The sequence below is a fragment of the Spermophilus citellus genome (genome assembly GCF_964194105.1).
Source record: "Spermophilus citellus genome assembly, chromosome: 3".
NCBI classification, from domain to species: domain Eukaryota; kingdom Metazoa; phylum Chordata; class Mammalia; order Rodentia; family Sciuridae; genus Spermophilus; species Spermophilus citellus.
This window is the reverse complement of record NC_138184.1, coordinates 198,363,648-198,385,871: the sequence shown is the minus strand read 5'-3', so window position 1 is coordinate 198,385,871 and position 22,224 is coordinate 198,363,648. Positions and strand designations below refer to the sequence as shown.

At 41.4% G+C, this 22,224-nt stretch overlaps 1 protein-coding gene across 1 annotated transcript in view; it reads right to left on the bottom strand.

The window, feature by feature from the left end:
• SLC25A13 (solute carrier family 25 member 13) overlaps window positions 1-14,860 on the bottom strand; it is a 188,806-nt gene extending 173,946 nt beyond the window's left edge. The window contains 3 exon segments of the mRNA XM_081288022.1: window positions 14,667-14,727; window positions 14,729-14,764; window positions 14,766-14,860. Of these exon segments, the coding sequence (XP_081144148.1) occupies window positions 14,667-14,727; window positions 14,729-14,764; window positions 14,766-14,845 (177 nt within the window). The 5' untranslated portion in view covers window positions 14,846-14,860.
• Window positions 14,861-22,224: the final 7,364 nt, after the last annotated feature.

Sequence of the window (22,224 nt, the reverse complement as noted above, 5' to 3'; positions counted from 1 at the left end):
CCTGCTTCCTAGTTACTGGCATCCCTTCCCCAGGTAGAGCAGCCCAGCTGACTGAGTCGGCAGCGGATACCTGAGCTCTGAGGGAGGATTTCTGGGCCTTGTGAGCTGATAGGATCTCTTAGGTCTCTGATCCAGCAGATTCAGTCTGAATGGCAGTGGAGCAGGCTGGCTGATGATGTGGCACTAGAGAAGGTTCATGAACTCCAGGACTGAACAAACACAAAAACTGAACCTCTTCCCTACCTTTCTTTGGAAAGGGAGATTGGGGGAGGAGTAGACAGGAGGACAGTGGGGAGAGAGTGGATGGATTCTAAAAAGTATCAGAAAAATATTTGGGTGATTTCTGATGTAACCGTAAGTCAGAAAGCTGGTCTTCAATAGGACATGTAACCCAGAAGCCATAAAGGAAAAGACTGATTAACATAAAGTTAATTGAACCAGTTAAACATCAAACCACTGAAGAAAAAAACAATGTACAAACACATGGGGCAAAGGGACAAGGTTCTTAATTTAAAAGTCCTCTAAGGAAAAAAAAAAAATCAATGCCCAGTGGAAAATCAGGCAAAGGTCACAACTAGACTCTACTCAAGCTGCTGCTAAACATGAACCAATTGAAATCTCCATGAATCACTGTGAAAAGAGATTATGGGGCTGAGCTCTGACTTTGGGAACTGAGATTGGAGACAAGAAAAAGGTGGAATCGTCCACTGAGTCAACATCACCTGGAAAGAAAACAACTGTGAGGCTCCTCAGAAGTGAATAAAATCCTTTGCCAATGGGCAGAGTAAAGTCAGAGACCTGAGGTCACCAGCATACTTTCAAGGCACCCAGCATACTCTAGGGACTAACTGGTCTGAAACAGCTACAATGGTCACACTGTTTGGACTTGCTGGGAATTCTGCCCTGTAATGTAGCTGGGCTTTCTTTTTATTATTTATTTAGTACCAGGGATATCTTAATCAAAAGGGAAAGTATTTCTATAGGCACCTCCTTTTGAAGCAGTCATTCTGTGGTCAGAGAATCATTTACCTTAGGCCCAACCCACCCCCCATCCCGCCAAGCCAAGGTCTGCTCAGCAGTAGAATCTCCAAGGCATGCACTTGGAGATTACCAGTGCCATGTGCAACTTCTCCAGTACTTCCAAAGGACTTATTTTGGTGGGTAATGTAGGGCACTGGGTAAGTAGTTTATTAGAAAAAGAAAAAAGTCTCCAACAAACCATAAAAATGCAATAGAAAAATCTTCCCCTTTCACTTTGACAAAGATTGGCACACCAAATTAAAGAACAAGTCAATGAATAGTGTCTAAATGCTATGGAACAGCTACTTTAAGTTCCTATGGAACTTAATCTTACCCAAGGGACAATTTTAAAATATTTCAATATTTGTTATGCACTGAATTGTTTTCCCCAAATCAGTATGTTGAAGTCCTAACCCAGTACCCCAGAATGTGATTTGCCATATGTCAAGAGTATTTAAAGTGTTATGCTCGAATTCGGGACCCCCAAAAGACCACCAGAGACCCAAGATCGATGTAAGCAGCAAAGAGGTGTTTATTGCGAGCTAGCTCGGTCCTCTGAGTGCACAGAGCAACTGGTGACGCTGAGAGGCCCCGAGCCCAGGTTTGCAGCAGTTTTATACATTCTTTGGAGAAGGCAGGGACTTCACATACATCATAGCATCTCTTAGCAAATCATCACACACCGCAGGAAAATCAAATAACAACTCTAAAACATGATTAGCACATTCACTGGCGGGAACAAGTTAGGTAGGGATGATTGGTTACTACAAGAGGGGGATTCATTTGAACTGATTGGTTTAAGCCAAGAGGGGTGTTCCTGCTGAACTACAGGGTTTCCCAACACGTTTTATCAACCACCATAAACTACTGGGAGGGTCATCTGGAATCCCAGGTATTTCCCTGTCTCATGCTGATTGGCGGCTGCTAGGGGGTTGCTATGGATCCCCACCTAGCCTGACTGAGTCAGGGACACCTGGCTCAGCAGATCTCTCCTGTTATTTGTAGATAAACAACTTAGCAGGGTGGGAATGTGCCTAGGAGTGCTCTGTGGGTCTTTCCAAGGACAAAGGTCATGGACAGGCTTTGCTCTGAGGTAGAGATTGGTTTTTCAAAAGAGATTATTAAATTGAGATCAGTAAGGGGGACCCTACTCTAATATGACTGGTGTCCTTATAAGAACTGGAAATTAGGATACAGACACAGACGGAAACACAAGAACACGCAGGAAGAAGAGAGCCAGCCAGTGACAAGCGAAGGACAGGCCTCAGAAGAAACCCACCCTGCCTGGACCCTGATCTCAGCATGATGAAAAAAACAAACTCTGCTACATCTAAGCCACCCTGTCTTTGGCAGTGCCAAACTAACACAATGTCACACAGTACAGAGCTGGTCTACCTGGGCCAATTATTTCTTTCATTCCTTCATTTGTGTTGAATCCAGACTCAAGCATTTCCTTTTAAAAATCCTCATGTCTCTTTGGGCAACTCCTTAAATTCAGCCCTTTTCATTCATAACTTGACATTTTTTAAGTCAGGACAGAGTCTCAGAGACTGTCTCATTTTCTGCATTGTCCAATTGTTTCCTCATGATTGGATCCAAATTAAGTAATTCAGGGAAGAGTGCTCCTAAAGTGTATACCCTCCAATGCATCTTATCAGGAGGCACAGTTTGTTCCATTTGTTAATGGTGACTTGGTTGAAGCAGATCTCTCCATTGTAAGGTACTTTCTTCCTTTTGCAAGTAGTAAGTAATTTACAGGGAGATACATTGAGACAATGGAAATTCTAACAATCTTTTACCAAAGAGCTTTAGCATCTATTAACAACCCTTGCCTGAATCTATAATTGCTAGCCAGTTGCAAAGTGACTTTTTCCCCTTCTTCTAATTCTAGCATCCCTTTCACCTACAGGTAACATTTCAGTAAAGAAAGCATCATCTCTCTGTCCTCCAGTGCACTTGGATTCCCATGGGAAGTGACAATAACCCTCTATAAAGAGCTCAGGCCTTATGTGTTAAAATACGTTTTCAATTGATTTTTTTTTTTGGTAAACTACACATAAAATTTATCATTTTCACCATTTTTTAAGTGTACAATTTAGTAGCATCAAGAATATTCAAAATGTTGTATAACTATCAGTACTACCCATTTTATCAGCCCAAACACAAACTCTTTTAATTAATTAATATCCAAATGGTTTTTAACAGCCCTTTTTTTCTAACAATTACAATAGGAATAGTAAGAACTTTGTTTAACAAAATCTGCCCAACTCTATAGAAAAATTCCAGGAAACATTCTTATCTCTAGCTGAGCTCTAAGCTAAATAAACAAATAAATAAGTAAGCTCCCATTTTTTTTTCTTGCTACTCTGTTGCCATGGCTTTATGGAAAGGAATTTGAACAAGGGTTGGCTATGTCCCCTGAAACCACTGTAAAGGATAAGGAGGGAATGAGTATGAGGTATGTGTATGTAGGTATGTGTATGTACACACATATCCATAAATACATAAAATGTGTATACATAAATGTGCGTATTTAAAAAATGGAAGTCACTTCTAACGTTCCACAGAGAACAACTGTTAATATTCAAACTTGGTCAACAAAAATAAACCATTACGCAAAAAGCTGGTAGACCCAAATGACAACATCTGAACCCACTGATCAAACATAAGATCACAGAAACAACCAAAATGATACGCCTCCCACCAATTACTCAGTAAACTGATGGAGCACCCAGCACCACCTAGGAAGTATTCTAGTCAAAAACAAAAACTAAGACCCTAACTTGATGAAGCTTCTAGATTTATCACTTGGCAGGAAAAGCTGAGGACAGTGCAACAGGACAGGGATGCACGCAGCAAAATCCAAACTGTGGGAAACTAAAGGAAAGATGACCCAATTCCCTCACCAAATACACTGCAAGGAAACAACAGAAGAGGGGAAAACTAAAGATTGACAAGCTGTAAAAGGCCTTCTAACCAAAAGCCATGTGCAGTGTGTCTGAATCCCGATTAGAGCAAACCCACTGTGCAAACTATAACTCAGGACACGGGTTGAACATCTTTACCTGATTCAGGAAACCAGGAAACAGAACTAAGAGGCCTTCCAAAAACTTTGGAATAGGAAGAACTTTGTTTAACAAAATCTGCCCAACCCTATAAAGGAATTCCAGGAAACATTCCCATCTCTAGCTTAGCTCTAAGCTAAATAAACAAATAAATAAGCAAGCTCCCTTTTTTTTTTTTTTTTTTTTTTGTCTCACTACTCTGTTGCCATGACTTTACAGAAAGGAATTTGAACAGGGTTGGCTATGTCCCCTGAAACCACTGTAAAGGATGAGGAGGGAATGAGTATGAGGTGACACAGGAGACGTATTCAAGTATTAATATACAGCCAATACCAAGGCAGAGTAAGCTTTCTAAGACTTTAAATTTTATTTAAATTCTATTTAAGCTAAGCGTGGTGATGCGCACCTTAATCACAGCAACTGAAGCAGCTGAGGCAGGAGGACTGCAAGTTTGAGGCCAGCCTCAGCAATTTAGTGAGACCCTGTCAATAAAAAATAAAAAGGACTGGAGATGTGGCTCAATGGTAGAGGCCCCTAGGTTCAATCCTCAGGACCAAAAATTAAAAAAATAAATTTTATTTTATAGGCATCAGAAGCCATACTATGTAGCAAGGTAATTTAAAGAAGGCAGTATAGCACAGTGGTCATACGCATAGGCTCTGGAACCAGGCTGCCTGCTCTCAAGCCATGTCTGTGCCCCTTATAAGCCATGTGACCTTGGACAGGTTACTTAGTTTCTCTGTGCCTCTTGGAATTTAACTCTTCTGTATAAGGGAGCATTCACATATCATATAATTGTTATAAAGATTAAATTATTTGATTATAATACAGAATGCCCAGAACAGTGCCTGGCTTTTAAGGTGTTAAATAAAAATAAACTAATGTTATTTTCATTTGTATAACCTTTCTAAGCCTTAAATTCTTTGTCAAATGACATTAGGAATGCCTCCCCTGCTACCTCACAAATGATTATAAAGATCAAATAATGGAACTTGGATCTTCATATTTTCTGGTTACTTTACTCCCTATAGCCTGTGAGCTTCTGAAAGCAAGTCCAGTAGCTTCCTCATTTTTGGAAGCCCCGCACTTTAAAAAGTGGCTACAAATCGGTAGAGTCAACTGCATGCTTGAATGCATTTTTTAAAACTGTTAAGTGTTATACCCATGAACACAGTACTGCCACTACCATGGCAACGAGTCAATCTCAGAAGATTCCTTTGGCAGTTCTGGGAAGAATGGACCGGGAGAAGCCAAAGGCAAGAATACCATGGAGATGATCCAACTAAATAGTAATAAGGGTCTGAATTTAAACAGAAAAGGCAGGATGCGTGTGCTCCAGAGAAATAAAAGGGTTTCACTGACCCATCACTTTCCTGCAGTGTCTTTCCCAGCTGCCTATCATAGGCATTTAATTGAATTAACTAAAAACTTCAATGAGAGAGTTAAGTTTTAGGCTGACAGTAAGGAGTTAAGAAGATGCATTCAGTTCTAGATGAGCAGAATTTGGAGTATTTTTGAGACAGACCAGTTGACACTCCCAACAAACATCTGAAAACTCCACCTGAAACTCGAAAGAGCTGCCCAGGCTGAGGCAAGCCACCATTTCCACTCAGAAGGCAGGTGTCACCACAGGAGCTAGAGCAAGGAAGACAGAGCTTTGGGGGACACCAACATTCCAGGGGAAGCAGAAGAATGAAGAGAAGCCTGCAAAGAAGTATAAAGGAGTAACATGAAAGGTAAGATGCCAGCTGTGAGGGGGTTCATCATGGAAGCTGATGGTGGCAGTTCCAGGAAAGAAAGGGGTGGGCAGGACACAGTCCCCTGAGGCCACAAATGAAAAGAACAGGCTAACAGGTTTAGAAGTGAGGTTCCTGGTGGCCTTTGGAAAGCCTATAGGCAGAAGCTCATCTACAGACTTTTAAGTACAAGTGAGTAGCAAAAAAACCAACCAAACAAACAAAGCCTTAAATACTACTTCAGAGATGTGATCTAAAATAATACTCTGGCTCCTTGGTGAAACTGAAGGAAGCCCTAAGCACCCTAAAATTTATACGGGATTTTGTCACTATGTATTTAATTCTACAAAATGTTGGGCTAATTTACAATGAATCCAAAAGGTGTTGTACCTTTGTTTTCGAAAGGCAGTTACACTTAATTACATGGTAACAAGAGTTCCAGATCAATATTCCCCAAACATAAATGTGCTTAGGATCTCCTGGGGATCTTGTTAAAATGCAGTTGTTCATGCAACAGGCCTGGGGTGAGGCCTGATCCGTTGCATTTGTAACAAGCTCCCAAGTAAAGCCAACACTACCAGCTCCTGGACAAAAACTTCCAATGACAAAGTCTCCAGGAAAATCACTTGCAGAAGGTGCCTGCTGAAGCAGCCATTATGGTAAATCATGAGCTTTAGCTAAGCACACCATGTTTTGTTCATGTAGGTCAAATCATTTTACGTCCACTAATTTGAAGTTAAGTGGAAATGTTCTGCAGACTCCAACAGACACATTTGGCCTTTCCATTGTGATCACTGCAGATGTGACAGATGGTCCTGTTTCCCATAGGGTGATACCAAGCACCCAGAAAAGTTAAGTAGTCATCCAAATTCTCCACCTCAATGGCAACAATGGGTGATGACCTGGGTTCTCCTACTTTCTGGTCCAGGGTTCTTTCACTACACAGAGTTATTGATACGGACTGGGGGGACAGTCCTGGAAGCTTCTTCCCACTCAAGAAAGTGGTGCAGAGCACACTAGGCAGCAGCAGGGTCTTCTGCACCTCCACCTGTAACTGTGACCAATGTTTAGGAGAAGACACTAAAAATCACATCGTGTCTAAGTCCAAAAAACTAATAAACATGCACACATCTTTTACAAAAGATATCACAAAACAGCAAGAGTACCAGGAAACTTGACTCTCATCAAATCAACAATTTTCTTGGATAATGTGGAAACTGTGGCTACATGTGGAAATGTAGACAAAGCTACCAGTCTAATAAGAACCATTAAATAGAGTAGTTTATTTAGATTGAATTGCAAAGAATTTCAATACTGCTAATTAAGCTATACTGTCAGGATCAAAAGCCAAAAGAAACCATCCAACCCTTTTCTTCACTCATTCAAAGGAAAAGGTGAGTCTTGAGTACTCTGTTAAACATTTCCAACCAACAAAACAGACTAAGGCTCCACAAGTTAACCACTAAGAATAATTCTGAATTAGCAGAATTCTTAGACCAAAACCAGCATCTAAATGAGTTGCCTGAAAGAGTAAGAGGGCCTGGTTTAAAATATCATTCAATTGCTGTGAAGTACTTTGTTTAAGGAACTGTATTACTGCAACAGAGCACAACCTCCTCCCTGAGCATGACCAATATACAACTACGGGTTCACACCGTCCTCTGTTCCAAGACTCACCCTAAAGCAACCAAGAAAACATGAAGAATAGTGCCTATGAGGCAGCAGGCACCAGGCAGGCAGAGAAGGGAGGGCAATGTTCAGCAAGCCAGATTCTCACAGTGAGAATAAAGGAAGGACTGGCTTCCAGTATAAACTCATCAAAAGCAGAGGCTTGTCAACAGGGCAAAATGTCTTAAGAGGCAAAAGCACTGGGAGTCACTGCTCCTCTGGTAATCTTCTAAAATAACTCACTACCAAAAAGACCTTCACCCTAATTATCTTTTTTTTTTTTTTTAAAGAGAGAGTGAGAGAGGAGAGAGAGAGAGAGAGAGAGAGAGAGAGAGAGAGAGAGAGAGAGAGAATTTTTAATATTTATTTTTTTTTTTTTAGTTCTCGGTGGACACAACATCTTTGTTGGTATGTGGTGCTGAGGATCGAACCCGGGCTGCACGCATGCCAGGCGAGCGCGCTACCGCTTGAGCCACATCCCCAGCCCCCCTAATTATCTTATACTACACACTGCCTTACATCTCTCGCCATCCACCCACACCATTCCTCTACTTGCTGATTAATACCTGTGAATAAGTGTGAGAATAATGTTACCCCATACCACTGGACAAGGAGCAGGGAAAGGGCTCTAAGACCAGATGTATGCTGTTCATAGAAAACCTCAGAGTCTTCCCAAGACACAACTGGGACTTCCACTCAATTTTAATGATGAAGCCTATATTCTAGGATAATTACAAAACTGTAAAAATTTGATGTCTAAGCACCAAGGGGACATGAAAAAGAACTGAAAAGAAGTTTTCAAGGAAGAAGAGAACTTGAAGTGACCTTTGTGCATCCCTCCCTTAAATTAACAACACCAGGGATTTTTTCTGGCTAATCTCACTTTTCTGGTTGCATTCCTTTCTTATCCCAGGGATTCAGCAGAGGATCACTTGAGGCAAATAGTTTGGATCAAGGGTTGTGAAGCTTTTAAAAATCCTGAGGCTCAGGCCACACCCAATGAAATCAATCAGATTGTGTGGGTAAGACCACACCCTAAACCCCCACCCCCTGAATTAGCATCTTTCATATCTGCCTGGATGATTCTAGTCGGTGGGAACCAGAGTGAGAAAAGCAAAGGAGTTCAAGGGAACTAGAACCAATTACAAATGTTCCTAGGAATCCAATTCTTCACCTGGGAAAGGGGGAAGGATTGAGGTGGGGGAAAGAGTGAAGATTACTGTTATATGAATTTTAATGCCCACTCAGCTCTAACAATTAACGAAATCCTAAAATTCGAACATTAATGGAACTGTGGAAACTTGCTGTCTTAATAACCACCATGGTCACATAAAAAGAACTCAGGATTTCTTTCCTTCCTTCCTGGGGGGGGGGGGGGGGGGGGATTGGTCTGCTTGTGCCTGAGGTTGTGGCTTAGCGGTAGAGTGCTCGCCTGGCAATTGCAAGGCTCTGGGTTTGATCCTCAGCACCACATAAAAAATGAATGAATGAATGAACGAACGAACGAATAAAGGTGTTGTGTCCAGCTACAGCTAATAAATAAATAAATAAATAAATAAATTGGTCTGCTTTACTATGATATTACCTAATACCTGGCAGATTTTATTCTACCATAAGGGAGGGAAAAAAACCCTGCCACATGAAGAATATCCTTAATCACCTCAAGCACAGGTACCTTCATAAAAAAACCTCAGAGGAGAATTTCTTATAGGTGAGATTACATGAAAAAGACAGAGGTTAAATGTACAGCCCAAATCCTATGTAGTAGAAATTGGATTAAAATCTTTCCAAAGGTTTAGGGCAGCGGTGTCAGTTGTACAACTCTATGAATACATTAAATACCAACTAATTGTACTCGTTAAGTGGGTGATCTGTATGGTATATGAATTACATCTCAATTGAGCAGTTTTAATTCCTGCCCTATTGAGATTTACAATCCTCTTGGAAAGAAGGAAAAACCACATCTAACAAACAGTGCAGTGAAACCTCTACTGGGTGACAAAGGTGTTCTAAGATAAAGACGACTGTCCTGGGCCAGGGGCAGTGGCTCACACGTGTAATCCCAGTGGCTCAGAGGCTGAGGCAGGAGGATGGAAAGCCAACCTCAGAAAAAGCAAGGTACTAAGCAACTCATAGAGCCGCTGTCTCTAAATAAAATATAAAATAGGACTGGGGATGTGGCTCACTAGTTGAGTGCCCCTGAATTCAATCCCTGGTACCTGCCCACCCCACCCCACTAAAAAAAAAAAAAAAAAAAACTGTCCTGGGATTAAGGATATATGCATGTCCCTAATCTATGGTTTATGAATTCTCACACATGTACTTTTGTAAGTGGAACTCTCTTTTAAGGCCTGGGAGAGGAGGGAAAGACAGGGGTAGGGGTTAAGGTAAGCACAACTCTGAAAACTGATGGGTAGGGCTCAAATCCAGCCTATACGACCTTGAGAAATTACTGAACCTCCCTAGACCCAGGCTTTTCACTTATAAATGAGGACAGAAACAAAGCACCTGTTTCTTGGTATTATGAAAACTAATTTATTATTTATGAAGCACTTGGGAAGGCACATAACACACAGTAAGCACTATGTAAGCAATCATTAAATAAAGCCTGGTTTATGTGGGGACACCTAACTTCCCCTCCCAATCCAATTCCTACACTCTCCCATGCACCTCTTCTCCAAGGGCTACACTACTGTGTCCACAATAAGGTGCACAGGCTGAGAGGACAGACTCTGAGCCAGAATGGTATGATTTGAATTCTAGCTCTGGAGTTTCCTGACTGTCAGGTTGTGGGCCACTTACATAACCTCTTATTGTTTCAGAGTCTTCTTCTATACAACAGGGATAACAGAATCTAGTTCAGAAAGCTGTCAGAAGGCTGGGCAGGGTAGCACATTCCTGTAATACCAGTGACTCTGGAGGCTGAGGCAGGAGAGTCACAAGTTCAAAGCCAGCCTCAGCAACTTAGCAAAACCCTTTTTCAAAATAAAAAATAAAAAGGGCTGGGGATGTGGCTCACTGGTTAAGCGCCTCTGGGTTCAATCCCCAGTACAAAAAAAAAAAAAAAAAAAAGCTGTTAGAGGTATTAAATGAACTAATAATGAAAATATTATAAAGCCCTGGAAGTGAATCCAGTATCTTAGTAAGCATTCTACAAGAGATTGCTACTTTTTGATTTTTCCCCCCTTATTACCTGCTGGTTCCCTAAATGTAGCATGTGCTCTCACTTCCTTGCCTTTGATGCTGTTTCTCATCACTGGGTTGGATCTTTCCTCTTTCCAGTGCATTCCTTATGATATACCACCAATTCTGAGAAGTCCGCCTCAGGCAGAAATGAGCTCCTTCACAAAGCCCTTGAAATAGGGGTTTTACATCAGAGAACTCAGCCCCTAGTATGGGTTTGGTTTTCTTGAAGGCCTGATATCTGATTCATTTTATTCTCCTCAGTCTAGTCCTATTTGCAACACTAGAAAGAATACACAATTCCAAGTGCACCAATGTCACAGCAATGACCCATCCAAGAATGAAAAATTAATAAAGTCACTAGTCCTTCAGAAAAAGTTTTTCATTATTATTAATGCTTTAATTTATCACACCCCCCCCCTTTTTTTAGGTTAATTTCACCCAAATTACTGGTCCATGTCGTTTAATATCTGAACATCTGCCACTTTTCATGCCTGAACTCAAATGAACACTCTCTAACTTTAAACAGTTTTATGTAGTTTAATTTTACCATTTTTTTTTTTCCTTTTGCAGTACTGGGGATTGAACCCAAGGCCTCACACATGCTAGGCAAGCACCCTACTACTAACCTACATCACTATCACTAGCCTTTTTGTTTGTTTGTTTCATTTTGAGTCAGGTCTTGCTAAGTTGCCCAGGCTCTCCTGAACTTGGGATCTTCCCACTTCAGTCTTCTAGCCTCAGCCTCCAGAACAGCTGGGATTACAGACATGCACCAAAATGCCCAGCTTAATTTCATCATTCTTAATGTATAAAACCTGACAATGACAAAGAGGGAATGTCCATTACAACCAAAAAGGACAGAGAAGATAGTATTATTTTTTAAAAATCCATTTTTATGTAATTATGTAAAATAGAACTTTTATTTTAAAAACTTATTTTTATATTAATAGACACTGAGTAGTTTTGGAAGTTTTTAAAATATTCAAAACAGCACAAATAGTATAGAAAGATACTATAACAAGGAAACAATAAGGATTATGCCTATAAGAAAACGAAAGTTGCTTGGGTTAATCTCAAAAATACTAAGAGTGGGTGGGCTTGGGATATAGCTCAGTTAGTAGAGTGCTTGCCTTGCATGAACAAGGCCCTGAGTTCAATCCCTAGCACCACCAAAAAAAAAAATACTAATGCTAAGGGGGGTTAGAAGTATAACTCAACATAGAATACTTGCCTAGCACATGCAGAGACCTAGGTTCAATCCCCAGTATAAAAAAAACAGAACAAAACTAAGAGTTTCAGATCAACGTGTTACTATATGAAAAAACAAATACCTCTTGCTTCATTAAGTGGCAACTTTCCTGGTAAATATCAAAATAAAAAGCAGATCAGACTAGATTCTCAGTCTTCCCGTTTAAACTATCTAAAGGAAGAAAGATACAAATAACCAGTTACATTTGAATCAATACAAAGATCAAAAAACCAAGATGAGATTAGGAAATAGCTAGTTGAGACCGAATCTACCCGGAAAATAAATCTGGCTTGGATGTTCAAACAATTCATTCCAATGAGTAGAGTAAGTGTCAGGATCCTGCAACTGCAATCCTCAGGTTCACAGCCCAATTTCTTAACACTCCATTGAGGTGGACTTTCTTTTACTCAGGCTCTTCAACTTTTCATTGGGTCCATCCTACACCCAGATGAAATTTTCAAGTTTATGCCTCTGCAACTGATAACATGGAATAACTATACTCCAAGGAAAAAGCAAGGAGCACCACCTTTAACTCAGGAAACCCAGTATGGACAGCAGCCAACAGAAGCAATCCATAGGAAGGTGCCCAAAGGCAATTCGGCAAGAGACATTCATTCTTGGACCTAGTCAGACCCGCCACAACTTCACTGTGAGACCTTTTAAGACCACATTTACTACACTGCCCTTAAGCTCCAATGAAGGACATCGTAAGAAATGACCTTATGAACCCACAAATGTGTATTTATGGTCCTGAGGTAGTTTCAAATGCAGTTCACCCATGGCATATAAAAGGACATGGGGAGAAAGAGTTCTCAGATAGAGACCTCTCTCCCAAGTAACTGACCTTTCTGATTATTTCCTCTTTGTTTCGGCTGCCAGAAAAATGCAGTTACCTCTAGTGAGCACCTACTTATTTCCCACTAACCTTGGTCCTGGCTTTACCTAACTTTCTCTTTATCCTGGCTTTCTTATCTACTCAGACTGGATTTTGATATGTCTTGTTGGATTTTAAATGTATGTATATATGAGGTAAATCATTAGAAATCCTGAAAAGAGATGAGATTAAATGAATATACAAACAAAAATACAGGTTCCCAAACAGTAAAAATGAAATGAATGTTTCATTTTTCTATAATTCTCACTACATGGCTAAAAATCAATTGCTCTTGGTGGGATGTGACATTTTAATAAAAATACAACCAAAAAAGTTCCTATTTCCATGTCACTTGTTTACTTCCTGATAGTTAAGTCATAGACTCCATCTCTGTTTAGTTTCTTCAATCACTTCATCTCTGAAAGTAAATTTATTTAGTTTACCTACAGATATACAAAGTAACAATAAAAAATGGATATTTACTCCCACCTTCTCAGGGAACCAATTCACTCCCAATTCTTAAGACTCTAACTTCATGAAAACTTACTGAAAAGAAAAGGCCAAAAGCTACTGGGCTTAAAAGAATTAATGGAGCTTCCAAAATTAACACATGTGAGTACACACACACACACACACACACACACACTCAGGAGCACACACATCAGAGCACAATCCTGAGAATGAAACAGTAATTACTAAAAAGAGGCCACTTAGGCCACCTAGTCTGGGAAAACGAAAAAGCTTGTAGATTTGGGGAGCCTGGAGAGACTTAAGTCACAGAAACAGTATTTAAATATATTTGTCTGCTTACAATTTCCATTGCAAATGTGATTAGTTTGCTTGAATAAATAGGAATATGATGTGTTGGCCATGTTTTCCTCTTGAGGGTTATCACAGAGTTTTGATTAAGGACAAATGTTTGAAATGTTTAGTATATTTAAGTTCACTGCACTTAAAATGAGCTAAGAAGTTGTATAGACTTGATTAAAGGACTGCCTTCGTGAACTTAAAATTAAAAGCAATAAATTCCAATGATTCGAGTGATTGGGACTAAATATGGTATTCTGCCAGGAAAGTTGAAATGCAGTCCAAAGAGACTGAAATGGTGTCCAGGTTTCAAGACATGGTGAAAGAGGAAAGGTCAAGCGGTCGGAGTTGCCTTTCCTGTGCGTTAGTGAATGATTCACGTTGCATAGAATTCCTTTTAAGTATAACTTCACAGGAGTGACAAGCTCCCAGGACAATCTGTTTTGTCATTTCCAAAATGATACTCAAACGCTCCGAGGCTGGTTTGTAAATGTTGTCAGATGGGGAGAGAGGAGTGATGGGAAAGAGAGACGGGGAAGGGTTCCTGGTCTTTTCATACACACAAGGACAGGCCAAGTCTCCCAGGCAGTTTCCAAAACGGAAGTCAAGGTGACTCCCCCACCCGCGGGAAGGCGGGGCCCATGAGACGTAATCGGATAAGGCTTTGGCCCTGGCAGTGCCCCCCTGGAAGGAGAAGCCCGGGTCAACTACCACCGGGGTCAGAAGCAGAAGAGTCCCGGGGTGGCCGAGGGGACCTGCTGGCCTGAGCCCTTCCCTTCCCCAGGCGCACCGGGCCGCAGTCGCGCCCGCTCCTCCTAGCCGGCATGGGCGCTGCGCCGCCGGGCACCGACTCCAGTCCCAGGCCAAGTGGGAGTGTCCGGCTGGCAAAGTTTCTGACCATACCTCGGTCCCCACACGGGCCGCAAGCGGCCCGGACGAGGCTGACTCTGCAGCCTCCGCAACTGCAAGATGGAGCAGCTGCCCGACACCCGCTTTTCTCCCGGGTTGCACCAACCTAGGCACGTGCACGCCCGAGCGGCGCGGCCCGGGCCCAAGCTTACCTTGGCGGCCGCCATGCTTCGCCCCGGCGCGGGCGGCTGCGGGGCCCTCTCACCGGCTTGCTCTTACTGGGGACCCCGGAGGCTCACTTCCAGTCCCGGCAGCAGCGGGGGCGGCGATTCGGCCCGGCAGCGTGCGCGCCCGGCCTGCCTCCCCACGCCCTCCCGCCGGCGCGGGTCATGCGGGCGCTGCCTGCCCATTGGCTGGGCCAGACCGGGGCCGCTGGGCGCGCGTGATCCCGCGGCCTCTGCCCTGAGGCCGGGGAGGGCCCAGGCCCGCGGGCAGCCTGGGGGCCGACACGTGACTCCGGCTGCGCTGTCCAGCAGTGGCCAGGCCGGTGGGACCAGGCCTGGCGCCAGCCGGTCACCTAAGGACAGGTGACCCGGTGAGGTAACCTGCGGGCTTGGATGGTACCAGGAGCTACTTCTGGGCCAGGTGGAAGGAGCAAATAAGACCAATAGGTACTCAGCCTGGGACAGTTGAAAACTCCACCAGGGCCCCAGTATATCCAGGTTCTTCCTTCGTTCCCCTTTGAAAGAGCTGCACTCTGCACTACCATATAATGGATCTAAAAAGCCTTTAATCTAAAAGCATTGACTGGTGGAAGGGGAGATAGCAAATATTGCTGCAAGCCCCCAACAGGTGAATATAGTGCAAAACATATATTTGTGGGTCTACTCCAGAACAAAAGGTCCAGGATTAAAAGACACTGTCTTCCAGATAGATAGGCCCTAATAAAATAAATATGCAAAGTTTAATTGAAAAATTAAATATACGACCTCCAGACGTCTTATTCCTCTTCATCAGAATTTCATTCATTTGTCCTTGTCATCAAAATTTATAAAATGGTGATCAAGGAAAAGGTCGTTTAACATATTGTGTATTGCACATAGAATATATCAGCAAAAGCACCTATTACTAATCAGTTTAATCTGAGTGCCTTCTATGTGCTAAGGACTGTACTCAGTGCTGAAAGCCCTAAAATTACTTAAAAGCTAGTTATGGTCCTTAAATATCTTAAGGTTAGTGAAAAGGCAGACACATAAATGCTAATTCCATATAACTCATTAAGGCAACAACGTGTTCCTAGGGCAACATGGGAACACTGAGGACTGGGGAGGCCTCTTAAATGTGATGCCTGAACTGAATACAGGAAAGTGGCTGTGTATCAGTCCAGTGAAGAAATAGTGAGTGCATTCCATCCAGAAAAAAAAAAAAATGAGAACAGGCAGGAGACCCTGAAATTGTTGGGGAACCCAAGTCAATGAAGCTAACCTGAAAAATAGTACTAGGGCAAGATTAGGCCAGACTGGCAGGTGGGGGATGTCATGGAAGGTCTTGGATGCCATGCCAAAGGATGTACACCTTAACTGAAGGGGTTTAAGGGCAGAAGCAGCATGATTCAGTTTCCAATGTGATGACTCTCACTGTGTTGTGGTCTGAATGTGTCCTGAAAATCTATGTGTTGGAAACTAAATCTCCAATGCAACAGTTTGAGGAAGTGGGGCCTTTAGAGAAATGTTCAGGTTACAAAGCCTCTGAACTAATGAATGGATTAATGCCACTCTGAAAAGGGCTTTCAATGGTGAGTTCACTTTTTGTCTCTGCCCTTCTGCCATGTAAGGACATAACATTCCCCCTCTCTGGAGGACACAGTATTCAGGACCCACTGCCTTCAATTAGAAGTGGACTCCTATAGTTTCTGCCATCATGGAAACAGAGAGACTAGGCCTTACTTGCTGGCATCTTGATCTTGGACTTCTCAGCCTCTAGAACTAGAAATATATTTCTATTACTTATAAAATATCTAGTCTCAAGAATTGTGCAGCAGTCTATAGCCTATGGTGTGGAGGATGGATAAAGATTACTACAATATCCAGGCAAAACAGGCTAGGGATGGGCTACAGCTGGAAGAATAAATAAAACATATCACTAGTTGGCTATAGACACTGATTATATGTGAGGTTGGTAGGGGAAAGAGGAGTGGCTGTATATTGTACACGGACCTGTGGTATGGGTGTCTGGAAAGACACCTGAGATCAGTAATAAAAGAGTGTTTTGGAGATATGTGTCTGTCTGTAAGGAGTGTATGTACAACAGACAAATTCTCTTACAAAAGCCAAAAGCCAAAAAATAAAAAAGGAAAGAAAAATTTTTGGTTATCTTATTGTGTCTGTGACAAAATGCCTGAGATAAACAAGGGAAGAAAGTTCATTGGCTCAGAGTATCAGAGGTTTCAGTCCATGGTCTGCTAGCTCCATTGTTTCTGAGCCTACAATGAAGCGGTACATATTGGTGGAGAGGTCACAGAAGCACAAAACTGCTCACCTCATGTCAGCCACAAAGCAGAGAGAGAAAGAGACAAGAAGGGGCCAGGGAACAAGATATAGTTCCCAAGGGTACACTCTCAAGGACCCACTCTCTTCAACTGAGTCCTGCCTCCTACTGTTTCCCCCACATCCTGGTAGTCCATTTAGCTACAAATTCATCAATGGATTCATGTCTTCAAACACTCCTCTTGTATTCCTGATCTCAGATGTCTTTCCAGACATCCCTTATCTATTCTCTTTCCAAAAGGTCCATCTCTAAACCTTGCTACATGGGGACCAAGTTTTCAACACATGGGCCTTGGGGGAACATTCCAGGTTCAAATCATAACGTTTCAAAAAGGATCCACTAGTTAACCTATTCTTGAGAGGTCCAATAAAGCTCAGAACATGTCCAGAGGCTGAGGAAAAAGACCAACAAAGAGTGAAAGAATAAAGATAATAGCAAAAAAAAAAAAAAAAAAACAGGAGAATTGATGTAGAAAAGTATTGTACAAATAGATTCTAAAGCTGTGGAGGGGAGGTCCAGGTGCTATAAAGGGATTTTTAAAAAGCTGAGAAAACACAAACCTCATGTTAACAAAATCACATCAGATTCTGCATAGTGATTTTTCTGCATATTGATTTCTAAAGTATCACTAACACTCTGATGTATAAATGAAGCTTAGTGTTTTTTTAATTTGGTAAAATGTATATAACATAAAAACTACCACACCTTAACCCTTTTCTTAGGGTTAACATTCATAAGTGTTAAATGCATTCATATTATTATGCACATGCTCTTCAAGACTTTTTTATCTTGTAAAACTGAAATTCTATACCCACTAAACAACCACATACACTCCTGCCTTCCTCAACCCTTAACATCCACCATTCTACTTTCTGCCCCTATAAATGAGACTATTCCAAGTACCTCATATAAGTGGAATAATACAGTATTTTTGGTGTGTGTGTGGAGGGGGGTGACTGGCTTATTTCACGCTTCATGCTTCTCTCACAAAAAGTCCTTTAAACTTTGTTTTTGCTATAACATATGTCAGATTTCCTTCTTCTTCTTTTTTTTTTTTTTTTTTTTTTTTTTGAAATACGGTACTGGGGATTAAACCTAGGTCTTTACCAAGTTGCTGAGGCTGCTATCAAACTTGTGGTCTTCCTGTCTCAGCCTCCAATATCACTAGATTACAGGTGTACAACATCATACCTAGCAGATTTTTTTTTCCTTTTTAAGTCTCAGTATTATTCTATTAACACATTAACTTATTTGTTAATAACAATTATTATTATTATTATTTACTTGTTTTTTAATTAATTATTTTCTCATACTAAGGATTGAACCCAGGGATGGTCTTCCACTGGGCTAGATCTACATCACTTTTTTGTATTTTTTTTTTTTCAGTTTTAGGTGGACACAATCTCTTTATTTTATTTTTATGTAGTGCTGAGGATCAAACCCAGTGCCTCATGCATGTTAGACTAGCACTCTACCACTGAGCCACAACCCCAACCCCACTTTTTGTATTTTTATTTTTAGAGAAGTTCTCACTAAATTTTTAAGGGAGGCCTTGAACTTGTGATCCTCCACCTCAGCCTCCCAAATCACAGGGATTATAAGAGTGGGCCACCGCACCCAGCTTAACATCATGTTTTTAAATGTAAATACAATGAATCATCCTATGTATTAGTTTCCTACAGCTGCCACAATAAATTACTACAAACTTGATAGCTCAAAACAACAAAAATTTATTCCATTACCATCTGGAGACCAGAAGTTTGCAATAAGTCTTACAGGGCTAAAATCAAGGTATCAGAAGGCAGTTTTCCTCCAGAGGCTCTATGGAAGAAACTGCTTCTCTGCCTTTTCCAGAGGATTTCCATACTTCTTTCATCTCAAAGACAATGGACATAGTATCTTATCTGTCTGACTCATGCTTCTCTCACATGGCCTCTTTCTTTCTATAACCTCCCTCTGTCTCCATTAATTTATTTATTTGCTTATTTATTTATTTTTTATTGGTGCTGAAGATTGAACCCAGACCCTTGAGTATGCTAGGCAAGCACTTTACTGCTGAGCTACATCCCCAGTCCTTTGCATTTTATTTTGAGACCGGGTCTAAACTTTCCAAGCTGGCCTGGAACTTAGGATCTTCTTGCCTCAGCCTCCCGAGGAGCTAGGATTACAGGCATGTGCAACCATTCCCTGCTCTTTCTGCCTCCCTTTATAAGGACAGTTTTGATTGCATTTTTTAGGGGCCACCCAGAATATACAGGATAGTCTTTCCACCTTCAGATTCTTAATCACATCTGCAGAGTCTCTGTCATGCAAGGTAACATTCATAGGCCCTAGAGATTAGAATTGGGGGTTGGAGGGGCTATCGTTCAACCTACCAAAACTGCCACACCATGGATATGAATTGTAAAAGTGTATTTTTTTAAATACATTGGTTTCAGTTGTAGATGGGCACAATACCTTTATTTTATTTATTTATTTTTATGTGGGGCTGAGGATTGAACCGAGTGCCTCACACGTGATAGGCAAGCACTCTACCACTAAGCCACAACCCTAGCCCTATAAAAGTGTATTTTAATTACATTTGGAATCACACTCAGTTAACTAAGCTACCTTCTTCATTCTATAAATCCCCAAAATATGAAATTTCTTAAAAGGGAAACTGTTAGAAACCTTTTTCCTTGGCTTCACTTCACCTATAAACAATAAAAATGTGAAACATCATCTGAGATAAAGTATAAGCTACTGGAGAACCTGCCACTTTGCCTTTTGCCACATTGTCTTACCCTGATAGGCTTAAGTGCTTTCCTGATTCCTATAAGTTTAAATGACTTGTCTCATGCTCATCCCCTCTGTCCCTAGACCACTGTTCCACCTACCATTTAAAAGTAGCTATCATTTAATTTTGATGGAAAAGGTTCTGCTTGCATGTTCAGCTGTGTCCCTTAAAAGTCCTTAACCCTAGAATCCCATAGTAGGACCTATTTGGAAATCAAAGATATAATGAGTTAAAATGAGTTCTACCTACTAGAGTAAGGTGGGCCCTTATTCTAAGGGCCTGGTGTTCTTAGAAGAAGACACAGAGACATGCTGAGCAAACCTTTGCTCACAACAAAAGCAGAGGTTACAGCTATGCAGCTGCAAGCCAAGGGATGCTCAGGATCAACAGCCATCACCAGAAGCTAGCAAGAAGTAAGAAAATATTCTACCCAGAGTTCCAGAAGAAATATGGCCCTGCTGATTCCTAGGTCTGAGATTTCTATTCACCAGAAATGTGAAAGAAAAAATTTCTGTTGTTTGAAGCCACGTAGTTTGTGGTATTTTGTAACGACAGCCCTTGGAAACTAATATAGGTCCCCAAACCACCTGTGTTTTATAGCACATTTTGCCAACCTTGTTGGCTGGGAAAGCAGCCAACCCAAATCATGGGGAAAGCTCGTGGGCTAACAAGGCACACAGCGTGAGCATAAGTCCAAGCCCAAGAGTTCAAAAGACCAACAATATGGTCAATTCTGAGCTTTCACCTTTCTCTGAGCACCCATGCCTTGCAGTTGCCCTTTGACCATGCTCTTAAACTATCTGATTCTCTTCAGTTCTGTTAATAACAAACAAGCAAACAAAAGACATCACTACCACAGTCACCATGCTCCCAGGTTGGATTGCTAGGAAAGGTATTCTGCCAGAATGCTTGCAAAGCACATCATCTACACGAAATTTTAGGCATATAACTACAAATTACAATAATAATCCTTTATGTGGATTGCATTCTGCAAGGGTAATAGCAGGGCTGGTAAAGGACATGGTGTGACAGAGTGAAAAGAGCACCATGAAAATGAGATGTTCCCAAGTTTTACAACTGAGACTGGGCCACTCAAGGACATAGAGAGAGCCTCTGTTGCAACCATTTGGCTTTGGAATTCTAACACATATCAGATCACACATGACCAGCCTTCCCTAAGAGTGGGCTAAGGGTAGGTCAGAAATGAATATAACTCAGCTTCTTGATAGATCCAAATGAGAAAGCTGTGTCAACATTTTTAGAGTTAAGAAGGAAAGAGGGGGAGGGAGGAAATGAGTCAGGAGGAGGAAACATAAGACACCTTGGGAAAGTGTGATTGAAAACCAATCCCCAAAGCTTTGAAATATTATGCTCTGTGAGCAAGGTCTTAAACTGTTAGTTCCTGACAGCAGAGCAGGGCTGTTGCTTTCTGGAGGCCCTAGGATAGCATCTACTTCCTTGTCCTTTTTAGCTTTAAGAATCCACCCACAATTCTTGGCTCATGGTCCTCCTTTTCCATCTTCAAAGCCAGGAACAGAGGGTCCAGTTTCCATATTACATCACTATGAACTCATCTTCTGTCTCCCTCTTCTATATTTAAGGACCCTCAGGTTACATTGGGATCAGCCAGGTAATCCAGGATAGCCTCCCAAAGATCAGTTGACTATTGTGTTAATTTGGTAGAGCTGCCATAACAAAATACCAGAGACTGGATGGCTTATATAGCAGAAATTCATTTTTTTCAGAATGTCTGAAATCAAGTTATTGGCAGGATTGACTCTTCTGAAGCCTTTTTCCTTGGATTACAGGTAATCATTTTCGGCTGGTATCTTCTCATGTGATGTCTACGCCCTATTTTTTATATAAAGCCACCAGTCATATGAATTAGAGTCCACATTGATGACCTATTTTTAACATAATTATCACTTTAAAGACCCTGTCTCTAAATATAGGCATCTTCTGAGGTATAGTGGGTGGGACTTCAAGATAGTAATGAGGGAAGGGACACAATTCAATCCATAAAATTTAACAACTTTAATTTCATCTGCTACCTTAATTTTCCTATGCTGTGTGATATCTATAGTTTCCAGTGAGTGAGACACAGACAAGTTTAAAGAGCCATGATTTTGTCTAGCATACCTTGTCTTGAAAACATTATCTCTGTGTAACAAATTGTACAGAACAGTGAGTTCTTAGAGTGGAATACTTTGTACCCTTAATCATAGTCCCATATGATCTTAGGAAAGCAACAGTGACTTCACAGGGTAATTAAATCAAAAGGCTTTAGGGGTTGAGCCCAGTTTCTACAGCCCAGAATCAGAATACCTCTTGGTCTTATACCAAGGATAGGTCTGTACTTCTGAATTCAGCTAAGGCCCTCTGAGCCTAGCAATGCCACTTGAGGCAGTGACAGATCCATCTTAGGCCGTCCTGGCCCATCAGTGCAC